The sequence below is a fragment of the Rhineura floridana genome, chromosome 5 (assembly GCF_030035675.1).
Source record: "Rhineura floridana isolate rRhiFlo1 chromosome 5, rRhiFlo1.hap2, whole genome shotgun sequence".
In the NCBI taxonomy this organism is placed as follows: domain Eukaryota; kingdom Metazoa; phylum Chordata; class Lepidosauria; order Squamata; family Rhineuridae; genus Rhineura; species Rhineura floridana.
Window position 1 is genome coordinate 148,495,337 of NC_084484.1, and position 26,065 is coordinate 148,521,401.

The 26,065-nt window shown below is 39.9% G+C and overlaps 1 protein-coding gene across 2 annotated transcripts in view; it reads left to right on the forward strand.

Annotated features, from left to right (window-relative positions):
• Window positions 1–18,132, forward strand: part of CCDC169 (coiled-coil domain containing 169) — a 40,336-nt gene extending 22,204 nt beyond the window's left edge. Inside the window, exons 5-8 of one of the 2 annotated variants that reach the window (XM_061628412.1) lie at window positions 4,114–4,212; window positions 4,423–4,476; window positions 10,568–10,644; window positions 15,955–18,131. In XM_061628412.1, the coding sequence (XP_061484396.1) occupies window positions 4,114–4,212; window positions 4,423–4,476; window positions 10,568–10,644; window positions 15,955–16,057 (333 nt within the window). In that variant the 3' untranslated portion in view covers window positions 16,058–18,131. Of the gene's footprint in view, window positions 1–4,113; window positions 4,213–4,422; window positions 4,477–10,567; window positions 10,645–15,954 lie in introns of both variants that reach the window. The other variant, XM_061628413.1, reaches the window with a different exon arrangement.
• Window positions 18,133–26,065: the final 7,933 nt, after the last annotated feature.

Genomic DNA, 26,065 nt, shown 5'->3' on the forward strand with positions numbered 1-26,065 from the left:
CTTTAGTTGATTGTTTCTTGTCTCTGAAGTGAAATGGGATACTCATTGGTAAATGTTTGTTCACCTTGTCAAAACCCATTGGAGTTGTGTGACAGATGAAGCTTATAGCTCCTGACGTGTTGTCATTCTGTCTGCACTGCAAAGATTTCTTTCTCCCACTTGCTTTGGGGCAAACATATTTGGGGGGTTTTTTGGTGGGGGGTCCACTCCAAATACAGGAATAGAGAAGAATTTCATTTGGTCCACATTTTAAACTGCAACCTACTTCACAGTTCCCAAACTTATATGCCGATTGGAACATAATCAACAATTGGATTATGTACTTCTGTATTTTGTGATGCAGTCTTGGTTCAAAAAATTGCACATTTTATATGGAAAAGGTGTACAAAATATGAATAAACTGAATAATTTAGGAAAAAGTGAAAATAAAAATGTGTATTACTTAAATGCTAATTTATTGCATTTTCAAGAAAAATCCACAGAAAATGAGACAGAATGGACTAATTATTGAACACATGCAAAGCTGACTTGGAGCAGAAATAGGCTGATCTGTCCATCTCTGTACAGGAATTTTACTTCTGGTACTTGTAATGAACTCTGGGGTCATTGTTCTGTTATGTGCAGAGGCATGTGCATACATGCATAAGACAAATGCTAATAATATAATTATAAACTTTTTAAAAATCACAATTGGCTGTACTAGGCAGCTAGGCTGTGGAATGCTGGACTGCCCCAAAAACATTTGCATCAAAAATCCTGTTTCTGCCTTTGGTGTAGCACTCTCTTTTGGACTGTGCTGGATCCTGCATTAAAGTTACTTTGGTAACAAATATATTTTAGCTTCTCAGTAATTCCTATTATTTATTTATTTAAAAGATTTATAAGCCACTTAACATTTTAAAAAATCACCAGGCAGTGAGAATCCCTCTATTCTATCCCATAGTGGGAAAGGAATTGGGAAGGAGTGCCTTTCCCTCCTGGTTTGCTTGTTCATTTGACCATTACGAAAGCATAGCCTTGTGATAAAAACTTGGTCTTGAGCAATATGAAACAACTCATCAGTTCTGATGAACTGATGTTAATATAGTGATGGTAACCAACCTGGATGGCTTTACAAGAAGAATTTAGACAAATTTGTGAAGGATAAGGCTATCAGTGGCTACTACCCACAATGGGTATGTTCTTTCTCTACTGTTGGAAGTAGTATGGCTCTGAATGCCAGTTGCTGTAAATCACAGGTGGGGAGAGTGCTATTGCACTCAGCTCCTTCTTGCAGGCGCTTCATAAGCATCTGGTTGGACTGTGAGAGCAGTAGGCTCTTCTAATGTTCTTACATTTAAAAACATGATTTGACATCCTTTGTTGGACCCAGCATCCAACTACCTCAGCATTCACTCTCTGACAGTGACCAACCAGATGCCTTTGGAAACGCTCAATGGCAAGATATGGTGGAGAGAGCCACCACTTGATATTTTCTCCCCAGCACTTGACAATTAGCAAAGCATAGACCTTCTTCTGTATAAACCTGTCTGTGTGCTAAGATCTTTGGATGAGCCCCCCCCTAGTTGTGATGTGGCCCATTAAGGTTCATTTTGCAACAACCTGCAAGCAGGGCCTATTCTGTTACGGTGCCCAGTTTATAGAACTGCCTCCCTTACATGATAAGGCAAGCAGCAATTTCAATGACCTTTCAACACTTGCAAAAGTCTTTTCTATGCACTCAGGCATTTGTGATATCTCAACCTGGGTGATATGTATCTGGTGTCTACTATGGATTATGATGCATTGTAATGTGTTGGTTTTATTGGAATGATATTGTTATGAACCACCCAGATATTATTGATGAAGGAGTAGTATGTAAATATTTTAGATAAACAAATAAAATAATTAAAAATGGGTGGATTCTTAGCCTATTTTGAGTTGATTGGTTATTTTTCTAAGTTGAAGGTGGTTTGAAGAAGGATCCTTGAGTTCTATTTTTTTTAACTTCTGGTCAAACAGCTGCTTGACCAAGGGTGGTACAAAATAAATGTGTATATGTGGAAGTAAGCCCCACTGTGTCCAGTGGGATTTACTCCTTGTGTAGGACTGCATCCTTACTAACCATTTACATGGAGTAAGTCCCACTGAACTCAATGGAGCTTACTTCTAATAGTCTTGTGTAGAACTGCACTGTCAGGATATCTTTTACAGAAGCTGATTCCCATATGTTTCCACAGTGATAATGGGGTTGACCATATTGCCGTATAATCTGTATCTTTGGACTTTTGTGACACACAAATATCTCCATCTTTATCTCAAAATTTTTATTTATTTATTATTACATTTTTATCTCACATTTCTCCCAAAGAGCTCAAGGTAGAGTACAACCATGGTTCTCCCCCTCCCAATTTTATCTTCATAACAACCCTGTGAGGTAGGTTAGGCTGAGAGATTGTGACTGGCCCAAGGTCAGTCACCAGTGAGCTTTATGGCTGAGCAGGGATTTGAACTCTGGTCTCCCAGATTCCAGTCTAACACTTTAACCACTACACCACACTGGAGGTTAGCTTACTGGGGTCTAATCCAACAAAATGTCCTGTGTTTTACTTGCCAGGATTTATTTCTATGTCTGTCACCATTAGTAGTAGTCTGTAGTGGTACTAATTATCCCTTCATCTTGACTCTTTAGGCCAAGGTTTAAAAAGAGACATGATGGGTGTACCGTGCTTTAAAGTAGTCTATACAACTTGTACATTTTGAGACAGTTTGAGATAATTTATGGTGTCCATTCATAGCTCACTGTTGGTAGCAGTCTAAAGATCTTCATGAAAGGAGAAGCACTGGTTCTGCTGGATGGGTGCCTGGGAGATTTGTTGACTTGATACCAGGACAAAGTGAGCAGATGCCAGGCCATCCCTCTTCTCCCCTATCCAAAGAAAGTACAGAGCTTCTGTTGGACAAACATCAGTCCACCAGAGGCCTTGAATAAACCAGCATAATCTTTTCTGTTTACTCTTTGGTTTAGATGGGAAGCTGTCTTGCCAGGGCTCTTTCAAAGCACTATCTTATGTAGTGCTTTGTACAAGACTTTGCAGGAGCGAGCCCTCTTTGCACAGGGCTTTGCAGCCTGCAGCTCCCCTTTTGGCTGAGCCAAATTTTTACTTGCCTCACAGTGACAGGTGTAGAGTAGGTGGGCATGGCTTGGCTGAAATGGCCTGCAGGCTGGAGGTCTCCAGGGTTTTAGATAGGGTCACTCCCAACCCTACATAGAGATGTAATGGCAGTCCTTGGTTTTCTACTGTGTGAATGAGCTGTAGCAAACCTCTGGGGCATACATTCCTTCTCTTTCATACCCATAAGGTGGAGATTGGAAGCTTTTTGTAAAATTCCTGGTGATGCCTGTTGGTAAGCAAGTGTTAGTTTAAAACTACAGCTAGGGAGAACAATCCAGAATCAAACAGATGTTTTGGATCCTGGCTTGTTTTCAAACTAGTTTAAATAGACTATACCTCCATCAAGTTGGACATCACAGAGAACTGTGGTTTGTTTTAAAATCAGAAGTGGAAGCTTCTAATCTCCTCTGATTACGAGAAATGAAGGAGAAACACAGCAGCTCAAGCCTCACTTCAGCTAGTTCAAGTAGCAGGAAGCCATAGTTATTATATTTGAACTGGATCAGCTCATAGGCCTTTTGACAAATAAAAGAACTGACACAGAATTTTGCAAATGGCACTGAGAATAACCAAGAAGCTGGTAAAGCAAAGTAGGCTTGTGCAGCTGACCTATGATCTTCCCTATCCACTGCATTTACCAAAACTGGAGTTATGGGGAACTCATTTTGCTCAACTGAGGGAGGACAAAAACCAAACTGAGCTGCAAGCATCTCATTAAAATACTGAAACGTTACACTGCAGAACTGATGTGGCCTGTTTTGTCTTGCTCTGCATCTCTTTGGCAAGTGAGCAGGAGACTAGTAAACAGCAGGAAGAACAGCGACTGCAATTGCTAAGCATTTAAAGCATACATCCATAAATTGTGAATGATAGAAATGGTCCATTTCTGAACCTAGTGAAATTACAAGAAACTATGTATAAACCTGTGCTTTTATTTTATTTATGTATCTAATGACAGGATTCTTTAAATCAGTTTCTTAAAAAACTGGGAGAGGAGAAGAAAAGTCTCCAGAACCAGCTGAAAGATTATGAGCTTAGATTGGAACAAGAAGCAAAGGTATATATATAAATATATAACCAACACCTCACATCCTTTTGAAGTATTGCCCTCTTTTGCAGGCTGATATGCTGTTGCCTACAATGACACTGATGAAGACCAGGCAAGAGTGAATGAATGAATCAATAAATCAATCCTGGGCTATGCTTGTTCTCTAATCTTTTGTCACTTCTTCTGTTGTAACTACTTATCTGTTGTTTTGGAATTTAGGCTTACCATAAAGCTAATGATGAACGCCATGCATACTTAGCAGTGATTTCACAAGTAAGTCCAAAAATCTCTGTAGCCTGATGAGAAAACATTTTATCCTAAGGTGATTGTTACTCTTTTCACGCTGACTTTTCTTCTCTATTTTAAGCTGATTTGCCTCCAAACCAGAAAGCTCTGCAAAGCTAAGTCTGACTCAGCTGGAATGCTAGAAAGGGATGTTAATCACTCATGCCATCTTTTTGCCCTTGTTGAATTTAAATGGTTGAATTGGTGCTGTTACAAAGCTTCTACCCTTGACAGCCAATTGACCGCTTTGTTCCCCCACCACCACCCTCATTTCTGTGCTGCATTAACTTTTACAGCTCATAGACAGGTTCACCATATATAACTTCCTTCTTCTCCCTCAGCTGTAGTTCTATTAAAAATAAGCCTTTGTACCACTTTGAGAGCATTGTAAGGTGAAAGATTTTCATTTATATATTTTTGTTTCCCACATTAGTCCTGACTAGATCATTCCCTGTGAATAACCAGCAACATTTGTTGACTTACAACTTGAGTTTAATTAAACTTCGAAATGCAAAAGCCTCCCAGTCCTTTACAAAACACTCCCATGCTTGATTACTTGGAAGTGGGGAAGATGAGGGAGAATCCCTTTTATGAAGGCATTTTGCTGTCTGCGTTTATGCGAGTGTCATGCCTTAGCATCAACCTGCCTTCAGACAGATTTCCCTCAGCCAACCCTATTAGTGTGTGGCTTCCTTGGCACAGGCTTCTTTATAGATTTAGCCATTCTTTATTTATTTATATGATTTATAGACTGCTTTTCCAACAAAATCTATTTTGTAATTATGTATTAATAGTCTTTTGCAGCAGTAGATCTGAGCCTTTCGAAAGCTGGACAGTTGAAAAATACTCGGTGTCTCATAATGGAGTGTGCTGTTTGTCTCATATACAGCACATATTACATATATACATTCATAGCATACATACATGTAAATGAAGCTTATGTAAATGATTCATATCCTATCTCCTGTTGGAAGTGCCCTCTTTCTGCAATCCATCTGAAGAGGATTTGGTAGCCCCACAACCCAGCAGGCATGGCTTGTTCTGTACAGGACTGGTGCACTGCATTTTGACTGTTTGGTGCAAAATATCCCATTTTTCATACTCCTTTAGTAATCAAGGACTATATATGCCTAATTTCTGCTCTTTTACTAATCTTGAATTGCCTTAACCATTTTGGAGCAGAGTTCCTTGTCTTTTGGGGAGAAGTGTATCAGTTTTAATTTCTGGGCTTTTCTTGGATCCGGGTACCTTTTTGGACCATGTTTTTCAAATTACAGAACTGTAACTAGGGGCATGTCCTACCAATATTTTGTTGTGTCAGTCAAATTAGTAAGGCTTTGAATAATTATACTATTATATAATATACTGTATAAAACATATTTTGGGAAAGATTCTCCTATTGTCTGAAGAAAGCTCTTCCTTAAATAGTATACAAAGTAGTAGCTTAGTGTGATGCTTTGCCTCAATTACAAGCAAACAACTGTCATTCAGTTCATTGTGTATCAGTGCAGAGAAAAGGGAAGGCTGCAATTAGCCGTGTTTCCATGTATTTAACCAGCAGGCAAATGGTTCACTCTGTATAATTATCTGTGTATTATGGAATGAGGTGCAATTGCTGAAGAACAATTTTGCCTTGTTGGGTTGGCTAATAGTGATGCATTTGTGTTTTATAACACATATACAAGGACAGTTAAGAGAAAGAAAGGAAGGGAATAGATAGGGTATGTGTCCATTCATAGGCATCTAACTCTCTATTCAGCAAGATTTAGGTTAACCATCTTTGAAATCAATTGGAGGAATCTGGAAAAAGTTAGTCATCCCACCTTCCTTTGAAAATCAATAAGACCTCCATTTAAATGTTTCCACATTGTAAATGGAAGGAGCAACATACACAGGTCTAGTAGTGTTTGCTATGGCCACGGAGTTCCAAACAGACTCCTCTTTCTTTCTTTTTTTTTACACAAAGAGTTTGTACATTTCATTGCTAGAAGGCACTTCGGAAATTATATAATACTATGGCTGAAAGGTGTTGGTGTTGTTATGTGCCTCCAAGTCGACTATGACTTATGGCGACACTATGAATCAGTGACCTCCAAGAGCATTTGTCATGAACCACCCTGTTCAGATCTTGTAAGTTCAGGTCTGTGGCTTCCTATATGGAATCAATCCATCTCTTGTTTGGCCTTCCTCTTTTTCTACTTCTGTTTTTCCAAGCATTATTATCTTTTCTAATGAATCATGTCTTCTCGTTATGTGTCCAAAGTATGATAACCTCCGTTTCATCATTTTAGCTTCTAGTGATAGTTCTGGTTTAATTTGTTCTAACACCCAATTATTTGTCTTTTTTGCAGTCCATGGTATACGCAAAGCTCTTCTCCAACACCACATTTCAAACGAGTTGATTTTTCTCTTATCCGCTTTTTTCACTGTCCAACTTTCACACCCATACATAGAGATCCGAAATACCATGGTCTGAATGATCCTGACTTTAGTGTTCAGTGATACATCTTTACATTTGAGGACCTTTTCTAGTTCTCTCACAGCTGCCCTCCACAGTCCTAGCCTTCTTCTGACTATTGTCTCCATTTTGGTTAATGATTGTGCCAAGGTATTGATAATCCTTGACAAGTTCAATGTCCTCATTGTCAACTGTAAAGTTGCATAAATATTCTGTTGTCATTACTTTAGTCTTTTTGACGTTCAGCTGTAGTCCTGCTTTTGTGCTTTCTTCTTTAACTTTCATCAGCATTCGTTTCAAATCATTACTGGTTTCTGCTAAGAGTATGGTATCGTCTGGATATCTTAAGTTATTGATATTTCTCCCTCCAATTTTCACACCTCCTTCATCTTGGTCCAATCCTGCTTTCCGTATGATATGTTCTGCGTACAGATTAAATAAACAGGGTGATAAAATACACCCCTGTTTTACACCCTTTCCCATTGGGAACCAATCGGTTTCTCCATATTCTCTCCTTACAGTAGCCTCTTGTTCAGAGTGTGGGTTGCACATCAGGACAATCAGATGCTGTGGCACCCCCATTTCTTTTAAAGCATTCCATAGTTTTTCATGATCTACACAGTCAAAGGCTTTGCTGTAATCTATAAAGCATAGGGTGATTTTCTTCTGAAATTCCTTGCTCCGTTCCATTATCCAGCGTATGTTTGCGATGTGATCTCTGGTACCTCTTCCCTTTCTAAATCCAGCTTGGACGTCTGGCATTTCTCACTCCATATATGGCAAGAGCCTTTGTTGTAGAATCTTGAGCATTACTTTACTTGCATGGGATATTAAGGCAATAGTTTGATAATTACTGCATTCCCTGGGATCCCCTTTCTTTGGAATTGGGATGTATATGGAACACTTCCAGTCTGTGGGCCATTGTTTAGTTTTCCATATTTCTTGACAGATTTTACTCAAAATTTGGACTGATTCAGTCTCAGTAGCTTTTAGCAACTCTCTTGGTATGCCATCTATTCCTGGTGATTTGTTTCTTCCAAGTATTTCAAGAGCAGCTTTCACCTTGCATTCTAAAATTTCTGGTTCTTCATCATATGGTTCCTCCGTGAATGAATCTGCCATCCTGGCATCTCTTTTATAGAGTTCTTCAGTGTATTGCTTCCATCTTCCTTTTATTTCATCTCGGTCAGTAATTGTGTTCCCCTGTTGATTATTCAACATCCCTACTCTTGGTTTAAATTTCCCTTTCATTTCTCTAAATCTTTTGGAACAGGGCTCTTGTTCTACTCTTTTTGTTGTCCTCTTCTATTTCTATACAGTAACTATTGTAATAGTTCTCTTTGTCCCTACGTACTAGTCGCTGTATTGTTGCATTCAGGGTTCTGACTGTGTTTCTATCGCCTTTTGCTTTTGCTTTCCTTCTCTCTTAAACCATTTGAAGAGTTTCTTCAGTCATCCATTGGGGTCTTTCTCTCTTTTTAGCTGGAGGTATTGTCTTTTTGCATTCTTCTCTGATAACATCTCTGACTTCATTCCATAGTTCTTCTGGTTCTCTGTCAACTAAGTTTAAAGCCTCAAACCTGTTCCTTATTTGATCTTTATATGCTTCTGGTGTTATTTAAATTGTATTTTGGCATTGTTATTGCTTTGTTGTTGTTCTTTAGCTTTACTCTGATTTTCGATACGACCAGTTCATGATCTGTACCGCAGTCTGTTCCTGGTCTTGTTTTCGCAGAAAGTATGGAACTTATCCATCTTCTGCTACCAATTATATAATCAATTTGATTCCTATATTGGCCATTTGGTGATGTCCACGTGTACAGTCGTCTTTTCGGTTGTTCAAAACATGTGTTCGCAAGAAACAAATTATTGGCTTCACAGAATTCAATAAGCCTTTCTCCTGCTTCGTTTCTGTCTCCTAGGCCCCATTTCCCCACAATTCCTAATTCTTCTCTGTTCCCTACTTTTGCATTCCAGTCCCCCATGATTATCAGCACATCTTGTTTTGGCGTGTGATCAATTTCTTCCTGTACTTCTGCGTAAAATCTATCCAATTCCTTTTCTTCTGCATTTGCTGTCGGAGCATAGACTTGGATGATGATTATGTTGATAGGTTTCCCATTTAATCTCATTAAACAACTCGCTCAGACCTTGCGTTGTAGCTCCTAATTGCTCTTGCTACATCACTTCTCACTATTAAAGCAACCATTTTCTTCTTAATTTCTCATTTCCTGCATAAAATATTTTGTAGTTGCCTGATTGGAAATGTCACATTCCCATCCATTTTAGTTCGCTCACGCCAAGTATTGTAATCTTGATGTGTTCCATTTCTTGCTTGACAATTTCTAACTTTCCCTGGTTCATGCTTCTCACATTCCATGTTCCTATTGTGTGTGTCGTACAACTCTGGACTCTCCTTTCGCATCTGTGTACATCAGCCTCTGGGCTTCCTTTCGGCTTTGACCCAGCTGCATCATTAGTCACAGCGCTACTCGTACTTGTCCTTTGTTCTTCCCCAGTAGCTGAGTGAGTGCCTTCTGACTTGGGGGTCTCATCTTCCAGCACTATCTCGTGTTGCATTTTGGATACTCTGTTCATAGGGTTTTCGTGGTAAGAGATATTCAGAGGTGGTTTACCACTGCCTTCCTCTGAGTTTGGATGCATCTTAGTCTGGTGTTTCAGCTTTGACTTTTCCGCCTTGGGTGCCCCTGCTAGGAGTCTAGCCTCTTGGTTGAGACTCCTGACGGCTTTGCTCTCAGCTTCTTCAACACACTCAAACCCCCTCACCACATTAAGGTGTGCATCCGAAGAGGAGGTGTGCATCCGAAGAGGTATGTAAACTAAAAAGCAGATGTTTTAAAACTCTACAGACATGTTTTTTCCCCTTCTAACATCATGATGTCTAAAATGATTTTATGTTTTTAAAGAGTAGTCATTATTTTGGATTACTATTAAACACACCTTTGCTCACTCATGCAAGAGTGCTCTAAGATTCACGTTGTAATAGATTTCTCAATAAACCAACCTGAAGTATTAACCAGCAATCCACAACAGCAGTGGTCAGTTGCTCATATAATGATATGCTTAAGATTGATGTTCTCAGCAGGTGCTTTCATTCATTGGTTGAAAATATGGTAGCATTTATATAACACTTTCCAAAGTTTTCCTCATACATTGTCTCAGGGCTAGTTGAGACATAACACCCAATGGTGCTTTAGTGCAATTTAGAATGACTCTTTACACTTGGGAGCTGCTTCTTCACCTCATATATGGCAATTCCCTCCTTCCTTTCCTGGTTTCAAACAAATAGTTTGCTATTTTTCAGAACTGGTAAAAACTATGGCTTGTGTTTGCCCTTTGATTGAAAACCACTATTTCTAGGGAGAGGTGGTTCTATCCTTAAATACTCATTTTTACAGTGCCAAATCATTATATTACATTTTGTCTTAACCAGACCTCAGTAATCTTCACAATGACCCTTTAAGGTGAACCAGATGCCATAGAAATTAAACACAGCATATATTTGTATGCAGTTTTGTGTTAACATATCTCTGGCAAATATATCTGTAGTATTTCCAGTTTGCATGTAGAATTAGGAAGTAACACATGTTTACTTTTCAGATTTCAGGATCAGTGAAACTGTCAGAGAGGCAGAAAATGGATGCAGTAGAAAAAAAGAAGGAAAACCAGCGTATGCGGTAAATAGCATTAATTATCATTTTTTAAAAATCCAGACCATGGTTTCAAGGAGCTCAGGACAGCCTATGTTGAGATTTACCATGTTTACATCACAACATGTCCTGTTTCACATGACACAATAAGGCAAACTGGCTTATCAAGATCACATGAACATGTAGGCTCCTGGAGAAGAGCTCATAGTCACTTTGCTCTTCCTCAATCTTTTTTACACCAGTGCCACACTCAACTAAGCCAAGGTTTGCTTTAGCATGTTGTCAAACTCCAGGCTTGTGGTTAAGCTCATTCTTCTTTGCTAACCATGAGCTGAAGCCAGGTTGGCAAAGGCTGGCTTATTCCATTGTAAAAAACAAAACAAAATATGCATCAGTTAATGTTTATGTCAGGCGTAGGAAATCTTTTGCCTTCCAGATGTTGCTGAACTGCTACCCTCACCAGCCCTAGCAAGCATGGCCAGTGACCAGGATGGTGCAAGTTATAGTTCAGCAACGTATGTGTGTGTATATGTATATATATTACTTTATATATTTTAATTTATTTTAATGTTTTTGTTATTTTTATTGTGTACAATTTTATTATGTACGTGCTCGATTTTATTATAAGCTGCCCTGAGTGCCCTATTATAGGCTAGAATGACGGGACAGAAATATTTTAAATAAATAAATAAAATAAACATCTCAGTGGCTGAAGGTTCACTGGTTTATGAAATGCAAGTCAAAACATAAGCTAGAAGTTTCTTTTGGCTTGCAGGTCTGGTTGCACACCTCTTTGGATTCTAGCCCATATTTTTACTTTAAATCTCAAGAAAAATATGTTATTTTTCTTCATTATCCTAACCTCTCCTTCCCCAGCCTCCCCCCCCCACAAAAAAAGAAAATTTGAGCAACGATTTCTACTTGATTTTTAATATATTATAGATGTTACAATTCTCTTTTATATAAAGAAGATGATAATCTTAACATGGCATTATGCCACATCCTAATGGCTTCAGGTAGATTTGTAAAAGTCAGACTCGGTCTTTTAATTATACAGGTGCCACAAAAAGCTTTCCATGTTATTAAATGTTCATAACGAACAGAGAGCCAACCCATTTTGAGGGGATTGAGAATATAATAAAACTGTTCTGCTGTATGGTGCTTGTGTGCCAAGTTTGAATATAGAAGAAATAATTATTGCAGTAACAATCAGCCATAGAACTAGAATAAAGTATCCCATTATGAAAGCCAGATCCTGCTGTCTCATTTTAATAATCTCCATAGTTTGGCTATCCACAGATTAAGGGCTTATTAACTACTTTGTCTTTTTAATTAAATCTATCAATTTATTATATTAAAACAATACTAAGAAGACTGACATTTTGTGATTATCTAATGAAAATCAACATTTCATTCTTTAATAAGTAGTAGCCAACTTGGTGTCCTCAAGATGTTGTAAACTACAACTCCCATCATCCCTGACTGTTGGCCATGCAGGCTGGGGCTGATGTGGGTTATAACCCAAAACATCTGGAAGGCACCACATTGGCTACCCCTGGCTTAGATGAACAATTCATTGTTTGGAAAATCATCTTAAATATGGTTTCTGATCCTAGCAGTACAAGCAGGAACGGTGCATGAGGGAGGCAGAACAGCAGTGGTGTGCTCCCAGCAACTGCACTGCGACTCACCAAGACAGGGATGGGGTACGGCAAGGCAGCAGCAAAGTCACGGTTGGCATTGGCACGGTTGGCTGGCATTGGCAGCTTCACAGGTGCTGCCGTCACTCCCTTTCCCTATGTGTCACTGCTGAGTACAACTATTTTACAGCAATGCTGGATAGCTTTATACAGGAAAAAACTCTGAATTTTAACTGTGGCCAGCATCCCAAGAGCTACTTAAGACAGATTTTGGACTTTTCCCTTTAAACAGGAGATTACCATTCCAAACCACATCCTGCTTTTGAAAATTTCCTCAGTTCTAGAGGAAATGGCTATATGGTGTTATGTAGGGCCTGCTGTCCAAAAAAGCTCCCTTAAGTTAGCTGGATTCATTGGATGATTCTTTGGATTCTGGCACACCTTACAACTTTATTAATCACAAATGTTTATGAATAGTTTTGTTTTTGTTTTGCTCTATATAATTGAATGACAGGATACTGATCACGCACACACACATTTTTTATTTCTTTGTTTGTATGAATTTAATAGCAGCTGTAATAATTTTATTTGATTTCTAATCATTTGCTTTCATGGACAAATTCAGAAAATCAGACAGATAGATGGGAAATTTTTCTTTTTTGAGACACCTGCCTCCCCAGTGGTGGGGCACCAGGTATTTATGGTGATGTAGTTCATGCAAACAATGTTGATGATGATCTCTGCAAGACAGGAACTGCTCTGAAAACCTCCTCAGGATGTGGAAGACGGTTGCTTGGATTCACATCATTAAAGTGTTTGAGGAGGTGATAACATTCCTCAGGCAAACTTCCCTATCTACTAATAAGAACAATAAGGTGATATTTTAAGTGATAGGGAAAGTTCCATAACATATAGACCTTGATGCTTAAGAGCACCATACATGGCCAATCAGGGCAAGCTTCCCTACTGTAGGAGGAAGATTTCCTGAATGATTCACTTTTAAAGAGCAGCTTCTACAGTCTGTCTCCCACACAGTTCATTGGGAATAAATGCCACCTCTTGCTTTGCTATTTGTGATCACTAGTGGTTAAGGTGTTAGACTAATACCTGGGAGACCAGGGTTCGAATCCCCACATAGCCATGAAGCTCACTGGGTGACCTTGGGCCAGTCCCTCCCACTCAGCCTCATGAAAACCCTATTCATAGGGTCGCCATAAGTCTGAATCGACTTGAAAGCAGTGCATTTACATTTAGCACTGATTAGAACCCCAGTACTGAAAAGGTGGTGATGGAATCCATCTTTGTACTATTCTTTAACTACCCTGACAACAAATGTTTCCATTTTACAGTAACCACATTTTTCTATTGTGTCGTGTCTATCAAAATGAGTCATGTTTAGGAAAAGAGGTAAAGATCCCTCAGTAAGCTAGCTTTTAGTTTCATTTTACATATTAACTAAAAATGGAATCAAACTCTGCTGATTCATTGATTTAAAAAGTACCATGTGACTGAAAATCCCTGTGTGATTTTCACTTATTACACTGAAAATTATTAGTCAAAATGTCAATTCTTGCTGCCATCTCTTCTCATGAGGACCACATGCTCATGATGACCCAGGAGTTACCAACTCAGCACCCTTTGGTGCCAGTGTGCCTGCCGGTGTCTGCTATGGTTCCCACGAAAGGTCTCAGTTAATATCCCCTCAAAAATCTACAATGCATGAAAGAATGTTTGCTTTTACTGCTCACTTCCTGTTTGCACTGGCTCGTCCTCTCCTACACACTCCCACCACAGCCTCTTTGTGTTATGCCACACACCCCACAATAAGCCAGTTTGTGACAGGTGCCCACAGCACTTTCTGAAAATTCCAAATTTGCCCATTAGCCCAAAAAGGTTGACGACCCCTGAGATAACCTAACATGTATTCATTGCCCCTTTCTACCAAACTTTGGAGAAATGCAGAGCAGAGAGTCCCCCTCTTGTTACTTCTGTCTTCTTCCAAAGTATGGCATAAAGGTAGAAATGAGAACCTGCTGTTGTTTGAATTAATTTTATTATTATATTTGCATCTTTCCCCAAGAAGCTCAGAGTAGCATACATAATCCCTCATCTTACCTCATGGGGTTATTGTGAAGAAAAGCTAGGTTGAGAAGACTGTGACTTTGTTGGTGCATGACAGAGGGCATGGGGTGAGATTGGTCTCTTTGCTTTGGCATAGAGAGTTCTCTGAAATGTATGGAAAACTCTGGGTCTCTCATGTTGTACTGAGCGGCAGGAGGTGGTTGCAGAATTAAATGTAAGGTCATAATCAGGTGTCTTACTCCCCACAAATCTGACCCAGGTCTGTCAGGTGGGTGCCTTTCCCTGTAAGCAAACTGTGAATGCCCAACTCCAGAAGATTATTTTTTAAAAATAGAATACATATCCTGCCCTTCCTCCTGAAGTTGCCCAGGGTGGCAAACGCATCAACAAAATATTTTAACAACAAAAATTCTAAAAACAATAAGAGATAAAAACATTTTAAAACAGTTAACAGATAAAAACATTCTTCCATCCAAGTATCTCTGGATTACCAGGACAGTCTCCTTCACCCATCAAGTGCCCAGGTATACAGGAATGTTTTTAAATTCCTCATGAAAAAAATGGAGACAGATGCACCTCACTGGGGAGGGCATTTCAGAAATGGGAAGCCACCACCAAAAAGGCCCTTTCGTGGGTCAACACAACCGGGCAGCCACCAATGGTAGCACCACCCCCAAGGCCTCACCTGCTGATCGTAGGGTCCAAAATGGTTGATATTGGGGAAGGTGCTCTTTTAGGTACATGGTTCCCAAGCCATTAAGGCTTTATATGCTTGTACTAATACCTTGAATTGGGCCCAGTAGTTCACTGGCAGCCACTGCAGCGCTTTCAGAACTAAATGCTTTTCAGTGGGGCATAATGTGGTGAAGTGGTTAGAATGTTGGGCTAGGACCTGGGAGACCAGGGTTCAAATCCCCACTTGGCCATGAAGTTCAGTGGGTGACCTTGGGCCAGTCACCACCTCTCAGCCTAACCTACCTCACAGGGTTGTTGTGAGGATAAAATAGAGGAAGAACTATGTACACCATCTCGAGCTCCTTGGAGGAAAAGGTGGTATATAAATGCAATAATGTTTAAAAATGACTTATGCTGATGTGCCCATCTGTGTTTACAAACCCTGGGAAAAGTATGTCTAGCCAGTTTCCTTAATTGAATATGTAAGGCCACAGAACTGAAGACTGATTCTGGGGAGGATACTTCCTGCAGAGAAGTCTTAATTAGACACACAGAAAAAAAATTCCCTCTCTTACAAAGAAATAATTTATATCAGTTATTATCAGCTTGAAACCTTCCTGGGTTTTGTCCAAATCTTCAGCATCCTGTTGATATTCCTATAAATTGTATCATTCCAAAATTATGGATTAGGAATAATGATTGTTAAAGTGTTTTTATTAGTCTCCAGGAACATCCTCTTTTATATGTTTATTAACCCTATTTTTTAAGCTTAACATCCTACCTGCTTTTCAAAATCTAAGTAACCATGTTTTTTATAATGATTAATGGTGGTAGCAATGTAGTTATAGTATAAGATTGCCAAACAATTTCAATTTTTGCAGCAACAAAGGCAAGTGAAATTGTGTTTTCTGAATTCTGGTTGCCCTTCTTTATGTTTCAGAGGAAGGTGCAATATTCCAAGAAATCAACGAATATTGGACCCAAAGAAAGGACCAATTAAAAAGACTGCAGGAGTGAAGCATCTTCCAAAACTGAAGCTCTGATTTCTTATTCCAGGGTTTTCTATTCACTTGTTTTTTCTTTCCCCCAATAGGAATTGTAGCAACATGGAAAGTATTATTTTGAGAAAGAATATATTATAAGTAAGCCCCCCTCATCCTAATCACACTTAGGAACGAACAAGCCTGAATGACTGTTGTAGATTTGCATATAAAGATATGTGCATCACCTGTTCGATTCATGACATATTCAATGTATATCAATGTACTGAAAAAACCTGGTGAAGTCTGCAGTTTATTGCAGGGTCTCCTCATTAGTCCTTCACTTCCAGGGTGCTTCCAGATATGTGTGATTTTAGCAGCAACTAATCATTACTATTCCACTTCAAGCTGAATAGCAACTGCTGCCAGACCCCTAGAATCTAAACTACATTCCATAGACAGGTGGACATTGCTTGTTCTCACCAGACCCAAATGTTGTGAGGGAGGCATTTTTTGTTGAGACACCAGCAAGGGGGGGGGTTAAAGGAAATGGCTGGAGCAATCTATAACCAGCTTAAAAAGCAATGGAACAACTTGGAGCGTTTGCACAGCTGTCTTGTTGGATTAAAGAAGTTTGGATTGCTGAAGTCCTGGGAAAAAAGCTTCTCACGTCCCTGGAGTCCAGCCATGAACAAGAGACCAAGTCACTGAGGCTTCAGTGCCACTGGCTGAGGAGCTGGACCAGATTCCTGGCTCTGACCCTGGTGTTGGTGATTAGAAGACCACTGAACCGAATCCCGCAGCACCAGGCCTGTAGAACCAGAATCTGCACAAGTGCAAGCTGCTCACTAGGGGCTCTCCTTGGTGCTACAACAATCAACCTGTCTTGCCCCACCGGCTCCTTCTTGGGACTAGAACAGGACAAAGTTGAGTGGGGGAAATGGGGGAGGAGGATGGCTTGCTCACAACCACATGCAGATGTTGCCCCCCCATCCCCAAAATGGGACATCTAAAAGTTAAGCCATGTTTACAACACTGGTAACTTTCCCACTATTTTGGTCAAGTATTATAGAATGTCCTCTAGCATTGTGTTGCTGCCACTGCTCCAGCATAACCGGTGACAGCAGCAAAGAGAATTTTTCTTTTGAATAGCATCTGGCTGAGCTTTTCCAGGTGGTTCAGAGTCTAACAAGGAAGATGACTCATCCATTACTTGCAGTGACAATTTTGCTGTCTTCAGTATTATTTGGAGACTGCTGTTGGCAGTGAGTCTATACTGAATGTATTTAATGCATCCACTTGTTGCAATTTCTAGTTGTCCTGAAAATGTTGACATAGGACCAAGTCAGACCTATTGGTCCATGTGGTTCAATACTACACTGGCAGTGGCTCTTTCCAGGGTTTTAGGCAAGGGTATTTCCCAGCCCTGCCTGGAGGTACTAGGGATTGAACCTTTTTCATGCAGAGCATGTGCTTTGTGCACCGAGTTAAGACAAGGTGCAAGATGATGTGAAGATTACCATCTGTGCTTTAAATCTTTGTTCATCATGGCTGTGAAGCCCAACCAAGAGGATTTTGGTGGGCCGCTGGCTAGAATTATAAGCACCTCCTTGGAAGAAGATTGAGTCCTGCCTGTTTTAAAAGAAAGAAACTTGTCCCCTTGTTTTTTAAAAACATATTTGAACAAGGAGGAACTAGCCAATTATAGGCAGTTGCTCAACTTTATCTTTTTGAGTAAGTTTTGTGGAGTGGTAGAGCAACTGCAGGGATGCTTGGATGAAGCATACTTCCTCAACACTTTTCAATCTAACTTTGGAGACATGGTTTTGAGATAAATACAGCCCTGGTCTGCCTCTGGGGATGGACAGAAATGCTTTCTTGCTTATCTTGTTGGATATTTTAGTGGCTTTTGATACTGTAAGACACACCTTTTTTTTAATTGTTTAGAGCATTGGGTCACGGTGTTGGCACTTTCTGGTGGTTGTATTTCCTTTTCTTACTTTTTGTAGCCACTGGGAAAGAGTGGCCTGCCCTCTCAGGATTGGTGTTGGATGTTCTGCAAAGTTTAATGTTTTCACCTGTGATATTTAATAAATGTATGAATTTGATGAGAGAGATCATTTTGATGTCATCAGTATTCTAGAAGTCCACTCCTGGACAGCACTCACCCAGGAGACACATGGACCTTAAAGACCCAGAGTTCACAGTAGCCTTATTCCCAGCTACAGTGAGACTCACAGCTGATGAGCACTGCAATAAGCCAGAGTCTAATGGAGGGGAGGTCACCTTCTCCCGATTTGGGTCCTCAGACTTCATCTCTCATCATCCTTAGCTAGCAGAGCCAAAAGTCAGGGATGATGGGGGTTGTAGTACAACATTATCTGGAGCCCTAAGGTGGAGGAAGGCTATGCTAAGCTATGGTCCCCATTCCCCCCATCAGAGTCTTGTTCATTGATGTGGGAGGAAATCTCAATTCACTGCTTCCTAAAGTTGCAGCAAGTATACTCCCTGTAGTAGAAATGAAGTATCTGGGGAAATCGTACTTCGTTCTCTATAGACATATTTTCAAGACACGCACATCCATGACACTTAAATGTTCTGTAACAAAGTTCCAATAAATTTTGTTAATTTTAACAAAGTTTATGTGTAGAGGATTATGCTCCTTCAAAGAGGTCTGTAGGGCTTCCTTCAGTAAATTCAGGATTTAAAGTGCAGTAAAAGGGTTTCTTAAAGTGTAATGTATGTGGAGTTGCCACCTTGTTTTCCTCATAAGGCTTCTGTGCCTTTAGTAGCTGCCTGTCCAGCAGTAATGCAGGAGGTAAAGCTAATCTCACTGTATCTGCATGCTAGAAAATATTCACCTGCTAAACATAGCAGGTAGCTATTACAGGCACAGGAGCTCTGCCAGAAAAAAAAAGGTAGCAACCCAGTTCAGGGGACTTAAGCTAGCATACTGCCATATTCATGCTACCATGAACACAGATGTGGCTGTTCAGTTTGCACGTGTCAACAAGCTTTAGCAAGAGCCTGACAAATCACCTTTGCAAATAAGAGTTTTGAAGAATTTGTCTTACCTTGTGGCTTCTCAGGCATGTATTTTCTTTATCCATATTAATATTCAGTGTTAAACCTTAGCAGGCTTCTTTAAAAGATTGACAACAAGGAACTTGTATTTAACCTCCCCAACTCCCAAGGTTAAGCTTAAACGGTAAACGGCAGTGCAAACCTAATGGATGGGCTGTCTTCAAGCGTTTTAAGAGCTTTGATGGAGGAGTATTTATTACTGCCATTTGTTTTATTAAGGGCAACGTTACTAGGGTTGGTTCTTGTAGGAGGTAGCATTAAAGTGAGGTTGCAATTAAACTCCTTCAGAATGAGCCTGATGTCACTGCTTCAGTGCAAGAAAACAAGTGATAACAGCATAGACTATTTTGGAAACATTGTCCCCCTGCTATTTCACACTGGGATTCAGAACAATTGGTACCATTTTTGCATAGGGTCGGATGACTTAGTAGTGCTATGGCATTTCAAAGGTGGGCTTAACAGCTTTCCGTCTATCCTTCTGCTCCCATAATCTTCCCCTGACATTACACTAACACTACAGGACAGTAAAGATAAAAATCTTGTGATACCTTAAAGACTTAAACTATCATTGCTTAAACTGTCATGAACCAGAGTCCACTTCATCAGATGCATGGAATGATATCCTAAGTTGATAGATTAGATAGAGAAAAGAAATGGAAATGAAATGCAGGAACTACACTTGTGATCATTATCATTAAAGCTTAAATGTATAAACATACAGTGACCCATATAGATGCAGATAATAGATATACATTCCTTCCAACTTAGAATAACACTCCATGTATCTGATTATAAGGACTGCTCTACAAAAGTGGACTGTGTGTAGACTTCCTGCACAATACAAGTGTCTGACACCATCTCTGCCTTGAAACAGTGCCAGCATCAGAAGTGAGTCCTTTTGCACACTTGATGATGCCCATGTCCTAGCAGGGGCCCACCAAGAGCTCTGGTTCTGAGCTAGTGCAGCCTCTGCCTACGTGGATCCTATAAGGCTTAGAAGAAATGAAATATGTAAATAGTTAAAAGTGAACCTGTATTCTTTCGTTAGAAGCATAATTACACAAAACAACACAGCAATTGCCCACAAACCTAAATGCGTTAGTAATTTCTTTTACACATAAGCAGTGTAATAGTCCTTCCAAGTCCAAAGCAAAACTGGACAATTCCTGCTTGCAAACTTTATAGTCAGCCATTCCAAGCTTTCCTTTAATCCGCCAAGGCACTGGGCACTTCAGCAGTTGTTCTTTGCAACACAGCTTTAGTCCCAAAGCAACAGCACAACCACAGCAAATGGCAAGCTTAGAATTTTATCTTGACAACCATAGTTCTTATGTAAGAGCCCAGAAATATTATTCAGCTACCCAGCAGAACAAGCCTTCAGTTCCCTTCCCTTAGCTCTCCACTGTGTGACCCTGCTCTACTGGACTAACCAACCTATTTATATTTTAGCTCAAAGCTCTCAGGAGAAGATGAGTTGAAAACTGGCACCTAGTGGAAAGGCAGGTCCCAAAGAGCAAAGTCAATAAGGCAAAGTCAAGTCCAACAGAAGAGTGAAGATGGGCTATGCAGGATGCCAACAGGGAACGAAAGGCAAACAGTCTGCCAGGACCCTGGACAAATCACCGTTGCGGGAGAGCTGTTGTCTCGGTAGCATACTGAGGCCTTTGGAAGGCTGGGTGGTCTGGACATACTTGTAACCCTACCTCTTCTGAGGAGATGCCTGTTTCTGAAAAAGCTGTAGCCTGATTCTGCATCTGCTGGTTCCTATGGCACATGGGTGGTGAGGTTTGCAGGGTGTGTGTATGCACTCCCAAGTCTCAGTATTCAGGTAAAGCCACATCTTCTAGCCTAGAAGGTACTGGAAGAGGGGGTGATGACTCCCCTGGTGATGCTTCTCCCTCAAAGGCTTTGTTTGAACCACAGATATGATTACTCTTGCTGCCTGTTCCACTCAAACTCTGGCCCTTGGGGGAAGGAAATGACCAAGCAACAGGGATGAGGGGCATCGGCTGTTGCCTTCTCCTGACTCGCCTCTCACTGGCAAGCAAGGGTGGCAGTGAAGAGGACGAGAGCCCACTGAAGGAGAGAGGCCCACACTGCACGCCCCTAAAACCTGGAGAAGGTACTGCCTTGGAAATGCTTCTGCCATTTCAGGTAGCCAGGTCGCAGGAAGCTGTTTTCTACAGGGCCAATCTCCAGCCTCACCACCACCAAAGTGTATCAGTGGCTGAGAGACTAAACTATGAACTGGGAAGTCACTGATTTGAACCTCACTTCTGTCATGGGTTTCTTGGGTGGCCTTGGGCAAATCACTCTCAGTCCCCTTGTCTGCAGTATACCCAGCATGTGTGGGGAAGCTTCTGCCCTCCAGATATTGCTGAACTACACCTCCCATCATCCCCAGCCATTGGCCATGCTTGCTGGGGCTGATGGGAATGGTAGTTCAGCAACATCTGGATGGCCAAAGTTCCCCATACCTGCCTTACAGGGATGTTGATGGAATCACAACTAGATAATGCATGTGAACCACGTAGAACACCTAAATGCATCATACAAATCTTATGTATTCTTTATTTTTATTTTCCCTTTCTTCATCATTATCATTTAAACAATTTTAAAAAAACAGTTTAAAACAACAACAGAACATACACAAAATAAATTCAAATCCAAGGCAGATACCAACTGGGATAAAGGTTTATTGAAAGATTTATATAAAAAAAGGACAGAAGCAGATAGGCATAATATATTTTGAAACTGGATGTGAAGGTGGGCTACAATAAGTGCTAGCAGGCTGCACCCCTTTTCTGCCTGAAGAACCACCCCTTAGCTCCTGGGCTGCACCTACTGAATCTTAGGGTTTCAACCTCAGGCTTAGTTCATTTGGTTGCCGTTTTGTTACCTAAGATTGCCAACGCTTGAAATAAAAAATAACGAGTGAAGTTTGGGATAGGTCTGGGTGAAAAAAGTATGTTAGGATCAAACAAAATTTTATATGTAATTGTGTTGCATATATTTTTATTGTATTGTGAACTTCAAGATAGGAAGTGATTCATAAATTAAAATAATTAAGCCAGACAAAGAAGAGTGGTTACAACACAATCCTGTGCATACCTACTCAGAAGTAAATTATACATACTTTAGTGGGACTGTCTTCCAGGTAAAGAGTCCTGAATTCAGTGGAACTTTCTTCTAAAACATATGGGATTCGTTGCCCTGTCAGCTATGGATGTCTTGTGCCCTGGTTATTTAAATAGATCTTATAATATATGACCTATGCCATAGGCCCTGTGAACTGAATGCTTAGATTATGTCTGTAGCTTTATAGATAGACTTTTTATTATTTGCCTTGGCATTCCATCATGTTGAAAAATATTATTTTAACTGTTGTTTCATTGTTTTAGCAGGTTTATGGAATGGGGATGCCGATGTTTCTGTGTTTCATATTATTTTACTGTTTAATTCTATGGTATTGTTTTTGTCTTTTAACTGGAAGCTTAAGTTGAAGGTCAGCTCATAAACAGTCTAAATAAATAAATATTAGACTGCCTGAGACTGAGCCTTCAAGATTTTTTTCAGATTTGAAGTAATGTTGTCCACTCTCCACCTTATTTCATCTACAGTGCAATCTTGTCTTTTTTCAGAAGCAAACCGTATTTAATTTAATGGGACTTTGTCATGCATCAAACTGCACTACTGAACAGGTATTCAGCCTCTATGTAAGGAGTGGCCAACGTTTTTGGAGGTCGCATTTCCTTGGGGGGGAGTGGTCTGGGGAGGGGAAACATACCGGTAGCAATGAGAAGGGCCAAAGCAAAAAGTGGGTTGGATATCCCTTTTCTCACCCCTCCCTCATCCATTCATTCTCTCAAACACAGTTCTGATTGTATGTGGCAACCTATAGTTTTATATTATTTATTTATTTAACAAAATTTATATACCATTTGATAGTAATACAACCTCTAAACAGGTTACAAAAATATTAAAATTATCAATTAAAAACAGTTAAGAACAAACGATTACAAACATTTAAAAGATAGTTAAAATTAACAATAAGCTAAAAAAGATGAAAACACATCAACATCTACATGTCTGGGTTATGCTTGCCTAAACAAAAATGTTTTAAGAGGATGCACATTACTTCAGGCTTCTTTAGGCAATTCCTTACTTTCTTTTCCTCAAATCTGTCATTTACTGCCCTTAAATCCTTAGTAGCCCCATAATTTAGCATAATTCGAGGTGTGTGAGGGCAGGAAATGCATTGACAAGCCATTATAAGGGAGAGGACCTTTTTAGCTGGTTACCTTTGCAGCTGACAAGAGTGCATGGCTTCTTCCTAGGAAAGAACTCAGAAAGTTTCTATCATAGGTCTTTGTGCCTCACAATGATTTAAACACAACAGCAGCAAAACCTAGAAGCTCCTTTTTACCTGATATCTCATTGTCTGATAATGAGACTTGACATCTCATCTGGTATACGTCTCTTGCCTTTAGCAGATGTCTATCAGGCAGAAAATCGAGATAAAGCTTTCCCTTCTTCAATTGCCTCAAAAACTGCAGATGAAAGCGATACGAGCATCTTTGGCAGTTTGTTTTTAAGTAATGTATTGAAAGGTTTGGAATTAAATAACATGATTCCACTCCCTTAATTTTTAAGAGTAACAGGATACACATTTATGAGGTAACTAACAGCTGGATCTATGCTTGTTTGCATGGAAGTAAGTACTACTGAGTTCAGTAGTAAGTGTGCCTTAGCTTGTAATTTATTCCAGGTGAGCTTGAGTGTGCTTGTCATTTGTGAATCAAGGCTTGAAATGTCCTTATGTGAAAATAGAAATCACACATTTTGGATAGCAGTGCAAAAGTAAAAGCAACAACAATTCTAAAGGGATAAAGAAAAAACTCAAAATAGCCCAATGAAGATTGAACATGTTCTATGGGCACTGAATGCTAACTGAGTGTTGAAGGGAAGTAAGAATGGAATAGAATGGAGTGTCCTGGAAAAGGGCATGGCTGGCTGATTAGAACCCTGAACAGGACCAACACACACTACAATATTTTGTTGGAGATCCAACATGTAGCTATAAAATTGTGACACAAACAATAATCCATGTACAGCGCCTTCGCAGGATGTGTGTGTTATGTTTTAGCCTCAATTCAATTCTTGTGTGCTGTCTTTATTGTCATGTCCTTGTGCTTTTTCCTTACTGATCTATCACTTCTTCCATTTTTTCCCTCTGATTCCTTATTTCTGACTCGTATGCATTCAACACTGTTTGATGTCTTCAGGGAAGCTGGCAAGGCATGGTGCTAAAAGCATGTAATTGTCAGCTTAGTAGACAATCACAAAAGCAAAGCAGATATGCCTTTTAAAAATGTATATTTGTTTTCAAAAAGCTTAAAACTGAAAGTTGTCTCATTAAAAGACCTTTAGACTGAAATCGGCTTTCAATAAATTGTGTGGGTTTGGTATGTGCTCTCCACTTCTGCTAAGTAGTGGGATTTCCCCTACCCTCACCGCCATAGTTTCTAGTTTCTTTCTCTCCAGAAATAAAAGATTGTATGGTTCTCTAACACACTGGTTTGACAAGTCTCTCTTCAAGGCTGGTTGGTGACACATGTTTAAATCAAAAAATGGTGCTGGACTCCAACTCCCATCATTCCTGAACTCTGGCCATGCTGGCTGGGGCTAATGGGAGTTTGAGTCCAACAGCTGCTAGAGCTGGCAGGTCTGGCTCCTTTTAATTTTGTTAGATGTGTCTTTTCGCATTGGAGTGCTACAGTGAAAGGAGAAATGGCATCTGGTAAGTTTTCTATACACTTCTGCTTTTCTTAGTAACATTAAATACATTTTAAATATTATATAAACCATGGTCTTCACACAGAGTATTCTAGAACTGCATCACAATGAATAGGGAATCAAAATGGGAAACTTCAGGTATAGGTGGACAGAAAGTGAAGGAAGACTTTAATACAAACACTACATATGTCAATATAAATACTAAATAATATGCCTAATCATATATATTAAACTTAAACTTAATTTTTAGCTGCAGGACTTCCAGAGCTCAACCAAAAAGATCTGGTTATGGTCAGGGCTCTTCCTTCAGTTTCACAATTGTCCCAAGGCATTTTACCCTGGGTAAAATGATGCTAACTCACTCATGACTTTTTTTCTTTTTTGAAAATTTATCTTTAAGTTGTCATGCCTGAGCATGACAATGACATCTATCACACAGATAGGCTCATTAGGGAGCTGTGACTGGCTGTGGTTCCCTGTTGTGTGTATACTCAGTGACAAACACAGGTTTTCCTCTGCATAATCTGTGAATTTGGCATTTGAAAAGTAAAAGGCTGAAGTCAGAAGCTGCGCTTTGAAGCAGGTGCATCTGGAAATGATTTTTAAAAATAATTTATCTTATTACCTGTTTTTGTTATAATCCTTTTAAGATTTTTAAAAATACTGCTGTAAAGTACAGGAGTTGTGATTTATTTTCCTGCAACTGTCTGGTGCTAAACTTGCTGCAGCTGTGCAACTGTTAATTCACTAATTCTTCCAAGCTACACAGGAAGTGGATTGGATTGTGGCCTACTGCTGAAATAAAGCACAGATACTGTTCATTGGGTTGAATCATGGGCTACTTTAATACACACAACCCAATTAGAATAATGAACCTGCAGAGGGGAAATTGAGTGCAGGAGCATCCTGATGAGCCAAGCAAAGCCTGCTTGCAGCTATAGGGCAACCAAACCCTGCCTGAGCCAGGAGCTGCCCTATGCCAGACCTCAACTCAGGCCACACCACAAAATGGGCCATAAAGGCCTTACAGGCGCCAGAGTCTGCAGGGCCTGCAAACAGGAAGTTGTATAAATAGTGCACCACTGATTGCAGGCCTACCCATCCTCTGACTGCCCACTCTAGGAAAGAGCTGAAGCACTCGAAGACCAAACAAGAAATCGAGCAGCCCATAGGAAATGCCCTATCCACACA